We start from the raw sequence: 18,256 nt of genomic DNA on the forward strand, positions 1-18,256 counted from the left end.
GGTGAGGTCACAACAGAGTCTCATTATTGAGCTGAGCAGTCCTCAGCTTGACATCTCATTGAAAATATGAAATCTCAGGCTGAGGTCTTATGGGGTGGGGGTCAAAACGTCCATCTTCTGACTGAGAAGCAAGGAGTGCTATCACTGCCCCACTGTAAAACTTGAGAACAGGGTTACAGTAAGAAAAACATTGGGAAGTGCTGAGTTAGTGACGTTTCATCAGGAATTTCCAGCATTTGTTTGTCTTTTATCTCAAATTTCCAGCATCCACACTAACTTGCTATTATTTTCCGATATGTTTTTGTTCTGACATTTAGTGCATTGCTTTTCTAAAAAAAATCAGGGCACTGGTGTTGATAGATGACATCATAGAGTTCAAAGGCCATGGCAGAATGTTTTCTCGCATGTCAAAAATTGCAAATGATTTGACCAGAATTAACATGCAAATTAACAATTAGAATGATCATGAGTTGTGCAGTCATTACGGTATCCTGACTTTATCTCAAGATTCTGGTTTTAAATCAAAGCAGACTAATGGGATAAGTGTCTTCCTCTGACAATGGAGAGTATTCAAGGTGACATGAATCTCAAACAGGGAAGCCAGAAGGGTAGTTAATATAAAAAAAATTCTTAAGTTACACTGCACAATAGGGATACTCCTCTAATACTGAGATATAAAGGCATATTGTTAGGTAATGTACATGCAAACCTACTCTTTACAACTATCCTGGCATCAATCTACACTTGATTTGGAAGTGCTCCAAACAGGATAGTGAGTAACAAAAGCAGAGACATGTTCTATTCAATGATTTGCTATCTCTTCATTTAGAGAAGTGATGATGCAGAATAAGTAGAGGAGGATCTTGACTAAAGCTGGTGACAAAAATTAATGATGTGGTTTCCAGTATATTAAATTAGATTTGTTATGAGATGAATAGGGTGAAGCAGATTCAACTGAAGAACATAACCAGTCTGGGAAGTCTACAGAGTAGCACAGAACCAGTGAGCAAACAATGACTCAAAAAATGCTCTGAATGTACCTATACCCAGCATGAACTGTTTAGAATCATTCTCAATGTGAATGAATAGGGCAATGGAAAAAGAGTAAGGGTGGGGATGAGGAATGGACGAACTGGATATTACCATGAAGTGACTTCAAGCATGAAAGGCCAAATGGCCTCCCTCTGTGTTGTACAGTTCCATCTGTCTTTGTTTAACATCACAGATAGGAATTTCAGAGGTTACTCTGATTAGACAATGTACTTAAGTGTTGGTGGATACTTGTCAGCTCAAAACAAGCATAAAAGATAAATAATTGACACTTATTGTTCCAGGTAAAAAGTCAGAAGTGGAGAAAGTTGCAGTTGAGCTGTGTAAACCCACACTGAGATATGGCCTGGCACTTTGTTTCAAGTCTTGTTTTACTTTGAAATGTTGAGACCATTTCTTTTCTCGAATCAGGGTGAATTATGTTTTGTTTAAAACAGGTGTCTTACTACATTTCTAAAACTATTTAATTGGTCACAAGGTCACTGAGGGCATGAAAGATTCTATACAAATGTCCGTCTTTCTTTATCTAATGATTCCTTTTGTTACTGTATCAGTTAGAGCCATTATAATTTGCTTGGTTGACCCTCCAAAGCCAGCGGTATCACATATGGGTACATACCAAGAAAAAACACAGTGACAAAGGGTCTCAGTTGATGCTGGGCTGATCTGAAATACTCAGATACGTGGAAAACGTTCTGAGCATAGAATATTGGAGGTGTAGGCCACTTGGCTCTTTGAACCTAGTCCATCATTCAATGTGATCCAACTCAGCACCCTGTCCCTGCTTTCTCCCCAATGGCTTGGCAACAGCTTAGCAAATGAAAACTGTGTTTGAAGACTTTCACAAGGCACTAAAGTAAACACAGATGGAAAATTGGAAATCGATCACAATAGTACAGGAAGAAATATGTTGCTTAACCTGAGTAAAGGGGGAGGCAGAAATACAGTAAGCTGTTGCTGATTCAGGGGCAGTGAATTATCATGTTCTCAAACACACATATACACTTTATTCTTCCAAAGTTGGCAGTTATGTTAATTGTTTCCATTCAAGCATGACACTGACCGTACACTAACGGTAAACAGGGTTTGAAATGGTAAACAAACCATACACATTTTCTTCCAAAACCTAGTTAGTGACATATTTAACACCCAATAACATTACAAGTGGGCAGCAATGATTAATGGTAATTGCATACTCTAGCAGAGAAGAGCTTGATTAATGTACTGAACATTTATCATTGCCAACATCACTATTATAGCCAATGGATTAGGAAGTCTAGATTACCACCTCAACAGGCAAACTGTTCATCTGTTTCCAATTAGCAAAGACTATTCACTACTTCTTGAGATCTTGGATTTGAATGTCTGGTGTCAAATTGTGATTCTGCACGATGTGGAATCAAATGGTTCCCTACAACTACAATAGTCATTTGAAACTCTTTGAGGGCAGGCAGCTTTTACACAGCTGTAAAAGGAGGAGGAAAACACAAGTGACTGAGTTATAAGGAGTGAATCAGTGCTATTCCCCAACAAATTACAATGAGCTAATGTCATGTCAACTCAGACATACACTGCACAGAACTGCTAAGATTGGGAATCATGGAGGGCATTGTCTTCTAATCATTCAGCAAGAATCACAGATATGACTTTACACAATTGCAGCCATTTCAATAACATTTCACAAGTGCTCTCATTGTCTCGAATATCACATTCCTCAATCAAAAATGAAGATTTAAACAAAAACTCACACAGGTCAACACCACCTTCCTTTTTTGAAGCCCACATTGACAAAAGTGCTTATAGTCAAATTGGTCCAGAAACATTCCTTCACTAATATGCTCTATGTCTTTAATTAGTGAATTGGTAATTGGTTGGCTCAACACTACAACCGATTTTCTGGGAAGGGGATGTGGAGCAAGGGGAGACATTTTCCACATCGTAAGGCCGGACTCGCACATCAAAACTCCTCACTTATGAGGAGCCGTGGATGACAAACTTGTGGTTTTCTGCAGAACACTGTAGCTCAAGCAACGTCAAACAGCACACCTCAGAAAGTGTAACAGCATCTCTCTCACCTGGCAATTCTCAAGTTAAGATGCTACCTCTGTTACAAATTTGAGTACATCTCAGAGATAAAAAATTTAAAAAGGAAAGAAACTTCAAGTGCCATAACACCCATTCTGGGAAAAACACTGATTGCGGTTTCAAAGGACTCTCTCAAGGAGAGCTTTTCAATCCCCACTGGAGCTTTGAGATAAACACTGGAACAGATGATTGTTCCATTGAAGAACTTACTATTTTCAATGACAATTCCCTCTACCCTGTATCTTTATAGAGTTATCAAGTTGCAGAGATCTACAGCACAGAAAAGAGGTCCTTTAGCCTATCATGTCCGTGTCGGTCAAAAACAATCACCTAATTGTTCTCATCCCATTTTCCAGCAATACAGCAATCTTGCTCTGCTTGTTTGCATACTAGTGTGCATGGAAATGTCACAGAATTCAAGGTGGAATTTAGCTTGTGAATAATATTTATACTCTTTATTGAGTGAGTTCACAGTAAAACTCCTTAATTTCAATTACCTCAAGGTTTCTGATTTGCTTATCACTTTGTACTTTTACAATGGTCGAGTACATTTTGAATAAAAAAACACTCCTTTATAAGAACTCAAACTCTGTTATACCAACAGTGCAAGGAAGGAGAACTTGTTCACCCTCCACTCTGCGGACTTGGTTGTAATATTTTCGGAATGCAACCTGGTTATCATTGTTTGGACAGAATAATGGGATATTTAAGTAATGTGATATTGCAAACTTAAACACATTTTTTGGTGTTTAGTCACCTTTTAACTCTCGCTCTAAATTCTACTACATTTTGTTCATATACATATATTAAATTGCATTTACTATATTTTCAAATTATCTGGTATTTCTATTTTTCTTCATGTTTCCCATCACAGGGCTGAATGCTTTAATATATCAACCCATTTAATCACTTCACCAGCACATTGTGTTTAATGAAGAACTCTCAGCATGATACTAAGTTCTGACTGATGTGGATTTGCGTTTGAAGTTTGCTTTTCCTTATTCATTTTTAAAGGCTTCATTCATTGAGTCTGTTTCATGTGTGCTCTATTCCCAGTTTGCCACACAGATTTGAAGTTTTATTGATTGCAAAGAGAAGGAGACTCGCACTGCAAACCTAAATATATAGTAACACTATCTCGGAGTCAATTTATTACAGTCAATGTATCTGTTCTATCGATAATGCTGGAAGAGGAAGCTGGAATAATCTTGGAGGCACAGTGTAAAGGAAATGTTAAGAACATCATGAATAATACAGTTTGTTCCACTCTTCATGACACAACTAATATTCCTTTATCACGTAGCATCCAAAGCTATTCTAACCTTCAGTTAAGACATTGCATCGGGGAATGGAAAATAAATTGGCTGAAAGGTGGGAAGCAACACTACTTGTTCGAGAAATAATATTAGGGTGAGGGGATGTAATGAATGGAGTGCCTCAGGGATTATTTTGACACCACTAAAGTTGTTAATTTACATCAATGGCTTATGTTCAGTAACTCAGTGAAAAGTGGTCAGATTTGGAAACTATACAATGTTTGCAGAATCTGAACAACAGGCAACAATGGATCTACAAAATGAACTGAATAAATATGGACACAATGGCAGAGGAAATTCTATCTGGCCAAGGGTAAAGTATTTAAGGCAGAGGGAGCAATGCACGTACCTCCTGAATTGGCTGACATAATTCTGTCTGTAAGTTGATTAAGATCCTGGCTCATTTGTTGATTTAACCTTTAAACGGATTGAATCATTGTCGAGCCACAATCAAGGAAGAATCTCCCACATGGAATTGTACAGCCAAAGGAGTGCAGAATTTGATAGGGAAAGTTGTCATTTTGCAGTGGTGTTATTTGGCTTCAGATTTGATTTGATTTATTATTGTCACATGTACCTAGGTACAGTGAAAAGCTTTGTTTTGTGTGCAGTACAAGCAGAACACACCATACAAAGAGCATAAGGGTAATAGAACACAATGAAGAATACAGTGTTACGAAACTTAGTTTTAAAAGAGTAAAACAGCTGAAAGATGTATAAAAATAAGATCTGCTGCAGAGAGCTTGCAAAGTCTCCATGCTTAGGCCCCAGCTTGGTGACATGTACCAGGCAGTCCAATCTCAGTTGCCATGACTTAAGGGAAGCATTCAACAATGCTCACAGACAGGACAGCTCAAGTTTAGGTTCTCAAGTACAATGGACTGAACTGTGAGAAAAGTTGGAGAAATTAGAAAAGATGTGATGGGGAAAAGACCAAAGAACAAATGAAAGGTAAACACGGAATGGTGCTTCAAAAAAAGCAAAGGCATCCGGACAGGAGGACACATACACACTGGTAAATGGTCTGTGCAGTGTCCTTCTTGGGAGGAAATATTTCTTGGGAGCAATATGAGGTGGTGGGTCAATTTTAATCTCCCTAAAATGCATACTTTTGGGATGGATGCAAGTTTAAAGATATTAGGCCCAACTCCAATGTGGGCAAATCTGGTGTAATGGAGGTTGAGGCAAGGGCTGGCCAAACAACTCACTCCAAAGAGGCAGGTTCTGCAGTCAGGTATAATTATACAGCTGAAAGACTGACATTTAGCCTGTTTCACAAAGTTTTCCATGAGTCAAGTAGGATTCTCAGTCCTTATGAAAGACATCAGTAACTATGGGAAAAAGTTCAGTGCCTCTACCATCCTGCTTGTGAGCTGGAGGAATTGGAGTGCTTTCTCCTGTAACTAAATCTCTTTCACTGCAGATTGACGACTGCATGTGTTCTTCCCATGGCAGGTCAGAGACTGCCCTCTCTCCTTTGATTATTGCCAATACTGCAGTGTTCCTGCCTGCGTTTTGCTTTGTTTCACCATTCCTGACTGTGCCTTCAACCACCCAGGTTCCACTCTCTGGAATTTGTTTCATAAATCCCTCCACCTTTCCAGTGCCCTTTTCCTTTTGCAAACTTCCTTCGGTGATCATGGTATGGGTCACCTTTTCTCATCTCTCTTTCTTTAGCCTGACACCCATTTTATTAACATTAGGATGGTCACCTATATTAAAGTTGCTGTTTAGTATCAGTTGCTCCTTACATTCCTTAAGGGTGGATTATAGGAATATAGGAACAGGGGTAGGCCATTCAGTCTCAAGAGCCAGTTCCACCATTCAATGAGATCATGGATGATTTGTGGTCTTCCTCCATATATCTAGCTTTGGCCCATATCCCTTAATACCTTTCCTTAATGAAAAATATCTATCTCAGATTTCAAATTAACAACTGATCCACATCCACTGCTGTTTGTGGAAGAAGGTTCTGGTAATCTACCACACTTTGTGTGTGGAAGAGTTTCCTAACAACTCTCCTGTATGGGCTGGCCTTAATTCTCAGCTTATGAATCTCCCCCAACCAGTGGAAATAGTTTACCTATCCTGTCTTCTCCTGTTAATATCTTAAAAGACTTTGATCAGATCACCTTTTAAATTCTGGAAAGAACAGGCCTAATTTGTATAATCACTCCTCATAATCATAGAATCCCTACAGTGTGGGAGCAGGCTATTTGAGTCCACACCAACTTCTGAAAAGCATCCCACTTAGATCCAAGCCCCTATCCTATCTGTGTAACCTTGCATTTCACTCGTTTGTATATCCCCTGGACACTATAGGAGATTTAGCATGGCAAATCCACCTAACCTGCACAGCTTTGGACTATGAGAGGTAACTGGAGCAACTGGAGGAAACCCATGCAGACACAAGGAGACTGTGTAAACTCCACACAGTCGTCTGACAGTGGAATCAAACCTGGGACCTGGCGCTATGAGGCAACAGTGCTAATCACTGAGCCACCGTGCCACCCCTGAAGTCCAGGTATCATTTTTGTAAACCTATGTTGTACTCCCTCGAAGATCGATATCTTTCCTAAGGTGTGGTGCCCAGATTGGCTCACAATACTCCAAGTGGGGTCTGACCAAAGTTTTGTACAGCTGCAGCATAACCTCTACATCCTTACACTCTGGTCCTTGACACGAAAAAGCCAGGATTAGTTTGTAAACTGCATGGCTCTCCTCATCCGTATAGATCTTGAGCTAGGGCTTGATACAACCATGGATCTGCATCAAATTAGGAGTATTTAGGTATTTCGGACATGTAACAACTAGCATTTGGACTGATGCTAGTTAAAAGTAGAAACAAAAACTTTCAGCTGGCAGACAAAACCTACAATTTCTTCAAGGGTTCTCTCAATCAGTCACCATTTACCCAGTGGATATCCAGTGTAATCACCAGAGCTGATCAGCGAGCCTCTGAGGAAAGCTTGAACAGTTCTTTCTCCTCATTGGTCTAGGTTTGACACAAAGAAAATAGGTGGAAGCTTTATGCTAAATATTTGCCGCATTACAATTGTGACTGCACTATGAAAGTACTTCATCGGCTGTGAAGCATTTAAAGACATTTAAAGGTGCTAAATAAAAGCAAAACCTTTCTTTCATTCTTTCTCCTTTGAAATACAGATCAAGCTTTCAAGAATACTTTAAAAAGTTCAGAATAAATTAATTCAAATGATAAAGAAAAGAAAAGGCTAGTTAGTAGCCAACTCAAATTAGCTACTTCAGAATGTGCAATATTAGTTGGAGCTGGCTGTTGCAATACAGCCAGCTCCAACTAATGTCATGAGTGCAGATTATATTTGAATTGCACTAGCTTCCAAATAATTGTTGCAGTAAACTGCTTTATTTCAAACAAGGTGTACCACCTGATATTCTGCATGCTGGGAAACATGACTACAACAAAACTAGCAAGCTGTGGCTCATTTACAAAAAAAAAGATGATACAACGATGCACCTCCCAATTTCTACTTACCCTTAATGTCATTATTATTTTCCAGAGATTTGAGTTTGTTAGAACTCTTAAGTGGTTGACCATTTTTAAAGAAATGGAGCCCTTCTTCAGAATATCTCAAATGAGACAATTTAACATGCGACCGCATCGAACAGTTGACATTCCTAAAAGTTTGCTTTACATGAAAATTTGGGTGTATTTCAATGCCTCTGGTTTAATTTGTCCAATACATGTACAAGTATCAGATTGCCTGTTCATTAAAATGCATATTTTAGAATGCCTTAAAGGCTGAAAAGACTTCCTAGTATCTGAGTTGTGTGTGTGTGTGTGTGAAATAGAGAAGAGAGAACAAGGTTCCAGCTTTTGATGCCTGTGTCAAGCTAATTTAACTGATTTTTAACTGGGTTAGTGGAACAGATATTATACTGGGCTTCACTATACAGCAATATCTTTGCCATTGAGCTGAAGTGCTAGAAAAAATTACGTAGGTAAGGTTGAGGCTTAAGCTGTCTGTCAATTTTAATTAAGAAAATAATAATGGTCATTTGGTTCAAATATAAGTTGGTGACCAGTGTCTATGAAAATTGAAGATATTTTGTGGAATTGAGGAAGTTTTTTTTATGTTATCACATGAAATAATGCACTAATACGCTGCTACTCACAGGAATTTGATTCTCACCTCCTAACACATTAATACAGCAACGTGTTGAAATGATTTCACTGTGTTTTTCCAACATCCTTTATTCACCTTAGCTGTGAAATTGTGTTTGAACTGTACATGGCTCAACTCAATGATTTATTTTAATTGCATCTGTTTAACATGCATGAAGGCTCCAAAGGGTATCAAACATTACTCCAAAGAATCAGTGGTTTGCAGAAAAGCTGCATAAATGTTTCATTTCATTGGTGTCAACTTGCATTTCAGGCACGAACAGCTGCAACAGTCGAATATCTGTGTTCTTACCTCCTTCGTTGTCCTTGCTATCAGAGCATGCAGTCTCCATGGCAACATCACACCCGGCACCTCTCCACCCCATCTGGCAAACACAGTGCCAGCCATTTTGGTCAAGGGTACACCTTCCATTACTATTGCAAAGGCCAGGACAACCCTCTGAGAAAAGAATACAGAGGATAAATACTAAACACAATGCTCTAATGCTTTGTCATACAAATAAACACTAAAGGAAGATCACTAGCTACAAGCCTTTTATTGAAGCACAGAGACCATAATTTCACATGGATAAACTGTACCCTTCTGTAGTTAAAAACGGCGAATGTATATCACTCCTCGAAAGACACAAATACCTTGTAGCTCTTTAGAGCAGCAAAGTCATTGACTCAATGGTAATTGCTGTATTAGATCCAAATGTGTAATCTATGCATCTCTAGTTGGTTGGTGGATTACAGTGAAGATACATCTTAATTATGCTACAAATGGGGATCTTATAAGGAATTTCAAATTATCTTGTAATTCTTATGAATAATATGGTCAACAAGGAAACCGAAAATATGAATCTGGTGTGCTCCAGTAATGGTGGCAATAGAGAAACTGCACAGAAAATAATGGAAAGAAGAGCAAATTAGACAAACAACGGTCTTTTACAATTATGACCATAATAAAGTGAAATTCTAAGCTAAGTCCCGAAAAATTCAGCTGAAGGGATCCACTGAATGGAAGTTCATTGTGATTTCCTCGTAACAGTGACCACAACTTAGCTGATTAAGTTTTCGACTGTTCTTCTAGCGAAATGATGGTGGGGAAGCAGGTCCAAAGTAAACAAGCAGGAGACTGGAAGAACACAGCAAGCCAGACAGCATCAGGAGGTGAAGAGATCAATGTTTCAGGTATAACCCTTCTTCAGAAGGGTCTAAGCAAACTTAGTACCAGGGTTTCTCTGGGCTAGACTGTGTGCAACTGTGTAATATGATACTCTTCTATGTTCCAAAATTGGATTCATATTCAGTTAAAGAAAGGAGTCAAAGATTCCATCACTGTGTTGTTTCTTAAGAAAGATAAGTGAATTGTGGTTCTATCCATTACCCAGTGGACCAATTCACCATCAAGAGATGACCAACATTCACCATAAACTGATAGTTCTGAGGCATTCCCAATGTTGGCAGTTAACTGCGGGACTGACTGTTGGATCTCTGAAATACAGCGAATTCTGGCTGCAGATGAAGACTGGGAAGACCCTCAGTTCTCTTACTGTTCCGAACACGGAGTCTCTGACTGTCTACTGAACATTAGAGCACTTTTGCATCTTAAAACTTGATTGCTCTGACTTTAACTGCCAAATTTTGAAAAGGCAATATTTCACCTTTCACAACCTTTATAGGGTGGCATGGTGGCTCAGTGGTTAGCACTGATACCTCACAGTACCAGTGGCACAGGTTCAATTCCCGCCTTGGGTGATTGTGTGGATTTCCTCTGGGTGCTATGGTTTCTTCCCACAATCCAAAGAGATATGCTGGTCAGGTGAATTGGCCATGCTAAATTGCCCATCATGTTAGATGCATTAGTCAGGGGTAAGTATATGGTAGGGGAATGGGTCTGAGTGGGTTACTCTTCAGAGGGTCGGTGTGGACTTGTTGGGCCGAAGGGCCTGTTTCCGCACTGTAGGGAATCCAATCTAAACCGATTACAAATATTAGAACAGAAATCAAAGAAATGAACACTGGCTCCAACAGAAAGATTCCCTTGAGAATGAGTTCTTTTGAGTCAAAACCATATTTGAGGACATCTGGGAAGATAAAAGAAATGTGAAATGTGAATGCTGTTTCATGCAATTCCCAATTCTCTATTCAGTTTTGAGGAAGGGTCACTGAGCTCAAAACGTTACCTCTGATTTCTCTTCACAAATGTTGCCAAGACGTGTTGAGCCTTTCCAACCAATTGTTTTACAGAGGTACTGGGAAGAGGTCCTCAGTGTCAGGGACCTTCAACTGGGGAGATGGCAGAGGGTGGGGCAGCAGGGAGTTTGGTTATTCAATACAAAGAGAAAACAACCAAAAACAACAAATGGTTGGTCAGTGACTTTGACAGCGTGTTTAGATACCTACCTGAAGCTAGGCAAGTGTCAGGGAAGCTGATGGACTAATCTGTTTGCTGCTCTCAGGTTTGTGTGTGGAGTATGTCAATCAGACCTAACCTGAAAGGTTCTTTACCCATTGGAAATAGGCACAGAAGGGGAATGTGCAACTTCAAAATATTGGAATTTTAGCAGTGTCCACTTTTGCTGGAATGTACTGGCATTCCTCACATTCCATTCTGATCATGGAGGAGCAACTGTGCCATTGCATGTTCCTACAGCAGCGGTATAGGATGCTGAACATTATTTTCGTTCACTTCACCAACTTTCACTGCTTATTTTCAAAATGCCCTTCCCTCAAGCTGGCCTAAGGCTCCACAGATGCCTCCTGCCCCATCCTCCAAGCTCCTCATTCTCGACATTCTTCGTGGGTGAGGCTAGATAGTTAACTCTGAATGGCATCTCAATGGAGCTATAGTCCAATCAAAATCCTCACAGACATGCCTGATCCAGCAGGAGTCACTGGGCAGATCGACCATTCCTTGCTTTTTAATGATTATGTGATGATTGAGGCACTGAAGATAATAATAAATTTGATGGGCTAGATAAAACGAAACAATTTCCACTGGTGGAGGGAGTCCATAAAAAAGCGGACATGACGTTAAGTCTGGAAGCAGAATATAGAGAAACAATGTCTGGAAGCATGCCTTCAAAGGATTACAGAAATCTGGAACTCTCTCCAATCCAGGCTAGGTCACTTGAAAATTTCAAAACAGTGACAAGGTAGATTTTTGTTAGGTGGAGATATTCAAAGTGGGTGGATGGAGTTAAAATATTGAGTAGCCACTCTCTGTACGAATGACAAGACTGACTCAACGATTTAATCGCTTACTCTGTTCCTCCAGGAATCAGGGATGAAAACTGATGTTCCTCTTCCTAGCTGACAGAAAAGAAGCTGAAGTCAACTGCAGACTATAATTGGTGCTTGTGCTCAAAACAGGGCACAAAGAACTGAGTTGGAATTCAATCTGGCTCCATATGTTCTAGATCCACATCAGGTAGGGCTTTATATGCACCAGGTTCCAGCCAATCTCAACTTAAAACTTTAAGATTTGTTTCTGAAAAACAAGTAGATCTCACATGCATTTTCTAAAATGCTTCTTTTCTCTCCATTTTCATCTGTGTTTATTCTCTTGGAGACAACTTCTCAACACAAGAGGGTAGGACAATTTGCTCGTCACACATTACCTAGCCCCCCCCCCCGCCCCCCCCCCCCTCCCCCCCCACTCCCCCCACTTCAGCACACCAATTTGGCATCAGCCGTTTGGAGTCAGTGACCATATCCGTTTCTGTCTCCTGCCTTTATCCTCTCAAACTGCAGACAGTGTCCCTCACTATTTTGGGGCTTTCAAGTTTGTTCTTATTCATGTGAAATTACGGCAACTGAAACAGATGAACAAAGCATAGGTAAAGTATTTGCAGCTATACTTTATTGATAAAAAGAAAAAAAAAACTTTCAGCTTTAAAAATTCACATTCCTTTCAAGGGTGTAAGCAAAGCCCAGGAAACAGTGAGATTGCTGAGCACCTAATTAAGACTGCAGATGGACTGAACAGGACGGGCAAGGTTTTCAACAGAAACAGCAGCTTGGCATGTTGAACAACTTAAGACGGACAGAACGTAATAACCAGAAGAACCACAATGAACATAGACTAAAAGCCTGAACAGAAGAAAAATGTAGAACTTAAATTTTTTTAAAAATCACGCTAAATGACGTGCTTGAAGACAGATAGCGGAGAGGGACTGTTCGTAACAATCTCCCTAGAGCTTTTGTCTTTACCTTTATATCCTATCTTGTCTGCTATTATGGTCAAGGAGGAAAATTGTGGAAACATAATTAAAAATAATGGCATATTCAGAATCCGTATTTATACAAACAGAAGAAAAAGGATGCTTGCAATTACAAAGATGTGAGTGAGTCGAACAAAACTCCTATTGCTAGTCTTAATAATGAAGACAGGTTTTACTGTCGAGGCTAACAGCTTAAATAAGACATGTCTGGAAATGCAGCCGTAGGAACATTTCTACAGACTAAATAACATGTTTCAGAAACTCTGTTAAAACACATAAATATTACCCATGAATGATGAGGCAGCATGATCATTAAACTTGTATCAAATTTACCCCAAGCCACTTAACAGTTTCACACAAAGCTCACAAACAGTGCTTGACGTTGTTACAAATGACTTCTTTTTCCATAATGAAATCTACTCCTTCAAAATTTTGCATTCTGTGACTCTTTTTTTTCTTACTGCATCAACTATTAATGTGTAACAGGGATGAACTGTTCTCAATTACTTTTGAGCAATTTTGCAGTGCCACAGTAGGTGAGTTAGCATCTGTACCACCAGCAACAATAAGAGAGCAAATGAATCTGAAGCAAATCTATTTCCAGCTAATTGACTTTCAAGATTTTCAGGTACTAATTGCTGTAAAAATATTGCAGACATAACTCAGGTATAAATGTCTCATTAATGCATTAGCTGTCAAAAGCCTGAATAATGAAACCATGATGCAAATATGTAAAGAATTCAGTTACTTATTTACTGTATACACAGAGACAGCATAAGAAAATCAGAGGGAAAAAAAACATGCAGTACCTTTAACTATCTTATCCAGAAAGTGTGCTTTGGAAATAAAAGATACAGACTTTTAAGAATAACATCACACAGAACTGCTCTATATAACTTAAACTGGAACAGCTCCTGAGGTATATCCTTGACACCTATTGTATACAATGTACAAGATCCTCAGAGCTCAAGTCTAACCATACAATTAGAGCTCAGGGGTGATGATTTTCACACAGAGGGAAGTGTTGTTCGGTGGGGTTAAGGTGCAGATCACTGCAGGGCTTTCCAAAGTGGAGCCCAGGACCCTAACTGGGATTGAGAGCTGGAATTTTGGGGTCCCGAGCTTGGAGGCAGGCATGGTCGCCTTGGAACTTTAATCGAGTGAATGGTGGAATCGTTTCAGAGAATGGTCTACTTCTGTCCTGGTGTTAGGATAACCATCAGGAGTGAGAATGGTAGCTGAGAGTTGCTGATGCCAAAGGGAGCTTCAGTCAAGATCAGAGAACGGGGAACAGACTGGTTCTATATCTCAATCTTTCAAACTGATCCTGGTGTCCTCTTCTGGGGTTTGACAATAATATAGCTGCTCTGTTCAAAAACAACCAAGTGACGGGGAGTTTTACAAGTTTAATTCAGGCACCGACGTTTTCACAAATCAGAAGGGAGTAAATGACATGACGGTTGTAAATGGCTTACCAGGTACATCAAAAAATTGCTTTGAAAAGAACTTGGGAGTTGAGAAGAGTCTGTAGAAGATTTTCCTGATTGTCAAGTGTTGGTTGGATCATAAAAATAGCAGAAGGATGGCCTCCTATCAGCAACAGTAGCTAAACACTCAAACACATTTTAAAAAGTAGAAGCAGAGGAACTGCCCTGGTATTATCATTGTAATTACATTCTTAATACAATTCTTCATATAATATGTTTAAGTAACAACACTAATTATCCCTCAATAAGAATTTAATGTAGCGCTTTGGGATCTGCTATTGAATGCCAGATAAATAGAAGCTCTATTTTGTTCGATGCTGCCACACATCCTGATGAATTCAGCACACTGTATGTTATTACTTAGCAACCAGAGAAGGAATCATCCCTAGTTCTTTGTTCCACACATCACCATAATGAGTCTTACACGTTTGGATATAAAAGTATGTGTTAAACTTACATATGACATTGTTACAAAAAATGTCGAATCTTCTTCTCTTCCCAATGATGGTGGTGAGGGGGTGGGGGGAAGGGTGTTTTTCATTCATTCACAGGCTATTGGTGTCACTGGCAAGACCAGCATTTATTGTCCTTCCCTAATTGTCCAGAGGACAGTTAAGAGTTAACCATCTTGCTGTGGGTCTGGAGTCACATGTAGACCAAAACCAGGTAAGGATGAGAGATTCCTTCCCGAAAGGGTATTAGAGAACCAGATAGGTTTTGCTGACAATCAGCAATGGTTTCATCGCTACTGTTAGAAATTTAATTCCAGAATTAAAAAAAACATTTAATTCAAACTCTACCATGGCAGGATTTGAACAAGGTCCCCAGAACTTTCCTGGGTGTCTGAATTAACAGTCCAACAATAATACCACTAGGCCATCGCCTCCCTCAGATTTAATTGGGAGGGAGTTGATCCTGGATAAGGCTTATGCAAGCCAAATCCCTGTCTTGCTCATCTATCTCCTTTTCCACCTATCCACTCCACCCTCTCCTCCCTGACCTATCACCTTCATCCCCTTTCCCATTCACCCATTGTACTCTATGCAACTTTCTCCCCACCCCCACCCTACTCTAGCTTATCTCTCCACGCTTCAGGCTCACTGCCTTTATTCCTGATGAAAGGGCTTTTGCCCGAAAGGTCGATTTCGCTGCCCCTTGGATGTTTCCTGAACTGCTGTGCTCTTCCAGCACCACTAATCCAGAATCTGGTTTCCAGCATCTGCAGTCATTGTTTTTACCTTGCTCATCACTTCCCCTGGCCCTGACAGAAAGGGTGCTCTTCTCTGACTGAATGGTTGGAGTTCTGCCTCGAGGGATTCTTGAATTCTGGGGAAGACATGTCGCTGCCTGTCAAGTGCCGAAGTGGTACAAGTTTTGGGGGGCCTCCTGGAAAAGAGGTGACCAGCTGCTTTTGCAAGCCCTCCAGCTGAGACTCCCCCCATCGCCTCTGCAAAATAATGTCCAAAAATCCACGAACTCGAAAACAGATTTTATCCAGACTACCTTCTTCTGCCTCCGCCGTATCTGCTCCCAGCAGGACCAGTTCCACCATAGAACACACCAGATGGCTTCCTTCTTTAGAGACCGCAATTTCCCTTCCCACGTGGTTAAAGATGCCCTCCAAAGCATCTCGTCCACATTCCGCACCTCCGCCCTCAGACCCCACCCCTCCAACCGTAACAAGGACGGAGCGCCCCTGGTGCTCATCTTCCACCCTACAAACCTCCGCATAAACCAAATCATCCGCCAACATTTCCGCCACCTCCAAAAAGACCCCACCACCAGGGATATATTTCCCTCCCCACCCCTCTCCGCCTTCCACAAAGACCGTTCCCTCCGTGACTATCTGGTCAGGTCCACGCCACCCGATGACCCACCCTCCCATCCTGGCACCTTCCCCTGCCACCGCAGGAACTGTAAAACCTGCGCCCACACCTCCTCCCTCACCTCTATCCAAGGCCCTAAAAGAGCCTTCCACATCCATCAAAGTTTTACCTGCACATCCACTAATATCATTTATTGTATCTGTTGCTCCTGATGCGGTCTCCTCTACATTGGGGAGACTGGGCGCCTCCTAGCAGAGCGCTTTAGGGAACATCTCCGAGACACCCGCACCAATCAACCAAACCGCCCCGTGGCCCAACATTTCAACTCCCCCTCCCACTCTGCCGAGGACATGGAGGTCCTGGGCCTCCTTCACCGCCGCTCCCTCACCACCAGACGCCTGGAGGAAGAACGCCTCATCTTCCGCCTCGGAACAATTCAACCCCAGGGCATCAATGTGGACTTCAACAGCTTCCTCATTTCCCCTTCCCCCACCTCATCCTAGTTTCAAACTTCTAGCTCCGCACTGTCCCCTTGACTTGTCCGGACTTGTCCGACCTGCCTAGCTCCTTTTCCACCTATCCACTCCACCCTCTCCTCCCTGACCTATCACCTTCATCTCCTCTCCCACTCACCTATTGTACTCAATGCTACTTTCTCCCCACCCCCACCCTCCTCTAGCTTATCTCTCCACGCTTCAGGCTCTCTGCCTTTATTCCTGATGAAGGGCTTTTGCTCGAAACGTCGATTTTGCTGCTCCTCGGATGCTGCCTGAATTGCTGTGCTCTTCCAGCACCACTAATCCAGAATACCTTCTTCAATTGCATGCCCAGAAATGATGGAAACACAAGGTGCCAAATTCAACTGGATCTGCTCCACTTCAGAGAGAATCCCGAACTAGGGACCATAAATATGAGTGAATTCACAGTCTCATTTCCCAGAGAACAGTTAGATTGTGGAACTTGTAAAAATGATGTGTAATTGAAGGTCCCAGCTATGATAAATTGAAGGAGAAGCTTGACAAACAAATAGGGGGAAATGGAATGGAAGGATATCTTCACAGCGTAAGATGAAAAGGCTAGGAAAGAGCTTGTGTGGAATATGGACACAATTTGAAATGGATTCTTTCAGTTTTGTCAATTCTATGTCATACTATGCATTATTATGCAACAGGAAGCCTAATAGAACTGTCCACTTGACTCAATCCTCTGCTCCTTCCCTACAAAGAAAGTTCCTCCATTGATTTCAGGCCCTGCTGCAACTCTTTACTGAGTCACTGACTTCATCCCTCTCCCGAGCAACTGTCTTGGATGGTTGCTACCACGGTACTGTATCTGACCATGAGGTGAGATTCTGACCAGCCAAATCCGCAACATCTTTAACATTGCTCATTTCCACTTCAGACCAATGCCCAATTCCACCCCCCATCTCAAACACCCTGAGGCTGAAACTCTCATTCTTGCCTTTGTTACCACCAGACTATGTCCATCAAGTCCTGGATGGTCTCCCATCTTTTACTCACCAGAAACCTGAAATCATTCAAAACAAGCCCCACCACCACCAGCGTCCCAACTCAGGTCAAGTCCTGTTCAACCATCATCTTTGTGCTCACTGATCTACAGTGGCTCTGGCTAAAAATGCCTCAGTTTTAACATTCTCATCCTTATTTCCAAATTTTCTGAATTCTCATCTCTCTACCTCTGTGCTTCACTGCCTCTCTTCTGTCCTTAATACAGTCTTGAAAATCTAAAGCTTTGGTCCATCTTTTGTTGTCAGCTACCCTCTAACTTTATTCCCTGTAATGCCTGTTACAAATTGTGTATCCATAACTGTTTCTAAAGGCATTTGTGTCCTCGCAAAACCTCTCTTTTAAGCAATAGCAAGAAAATTTTCATTTTGAGATAGTGTAGATAGCATGACGATTGGTCTGTAGCTTATAACGTGGGATACTGATGGTGTTTACGTTAAAAAATAAAGCATGATTATATTCTGCTCAAACTCTGTAAAAGATCTAAAATGGCTTTTCGTTTTAATTGTCTTTCGACCCTGCTTCAATTGGCTAACTTCTTGCCAACAGCTCCATTTCCCTCATTGACCACAGCCTCAGTGTATGATAGCTTG

At 41.0% G+C, this 18,256-nt stretch overlaps 1 protein-coding gene across 20 annotated transcripts in view; it reads right to left on the minus strand.

Moving 5' to 3' along the window:
- The window catches only part of LOC122557375 (teneurin-3), a 2,678,940-nt gene that overhangs the window by 98,380 nt on the left and 2,562,304 nt on the right, over nucleotides 1-18,256 (minus strand). For 10 of the 20 annotated variants that reach the window (XM_043705048.2, XM_043705074.2, XM_043705164.2 and 7 more), the window contains 3 exons: nucleotides 13,634-13,660; nucleotides 12,814-12,834; nucleotides 8,909-9,055 (listed from right to left, as the gene is read on the minus strand). In XM_043705048.2, the coding sequence (XP_043560983.1) occupies nucleotides 8,909-9,055; nucleotides 12,814-12,834; nucleotides 13,634-13,660 (195 nt within the window). The remainder of the gene's footprint in view (nucleotides 1-8,908; nucleotides 9,056-12,813; nucleotides 12,835-13,633; nucleotides 13,661-18,256) is intronic. The other 10 variants (XM_043705231.2, XM_043705155.2, XM_043705145.2 and 7 more) reach the window with 3 other exon arrangements.

Source organism: Chiloscyllium plagiosum, unplaced genomic scaffold, assembly GCF_037043375.1.
Source record: "Chiloscyllium plagiosum isolate Xiang-an unplaced genomic scaffold, Cpla_swu_hap1 HiC_scaffold_2, whole genome shotgun sequence".
NCBI lineage: Eukaryota > Metazoa > Chordata > Chondrichthyes > Orectolobiformes > Hemiscylliidae > Chiloscyllium > Chiloscyllium plagiosum.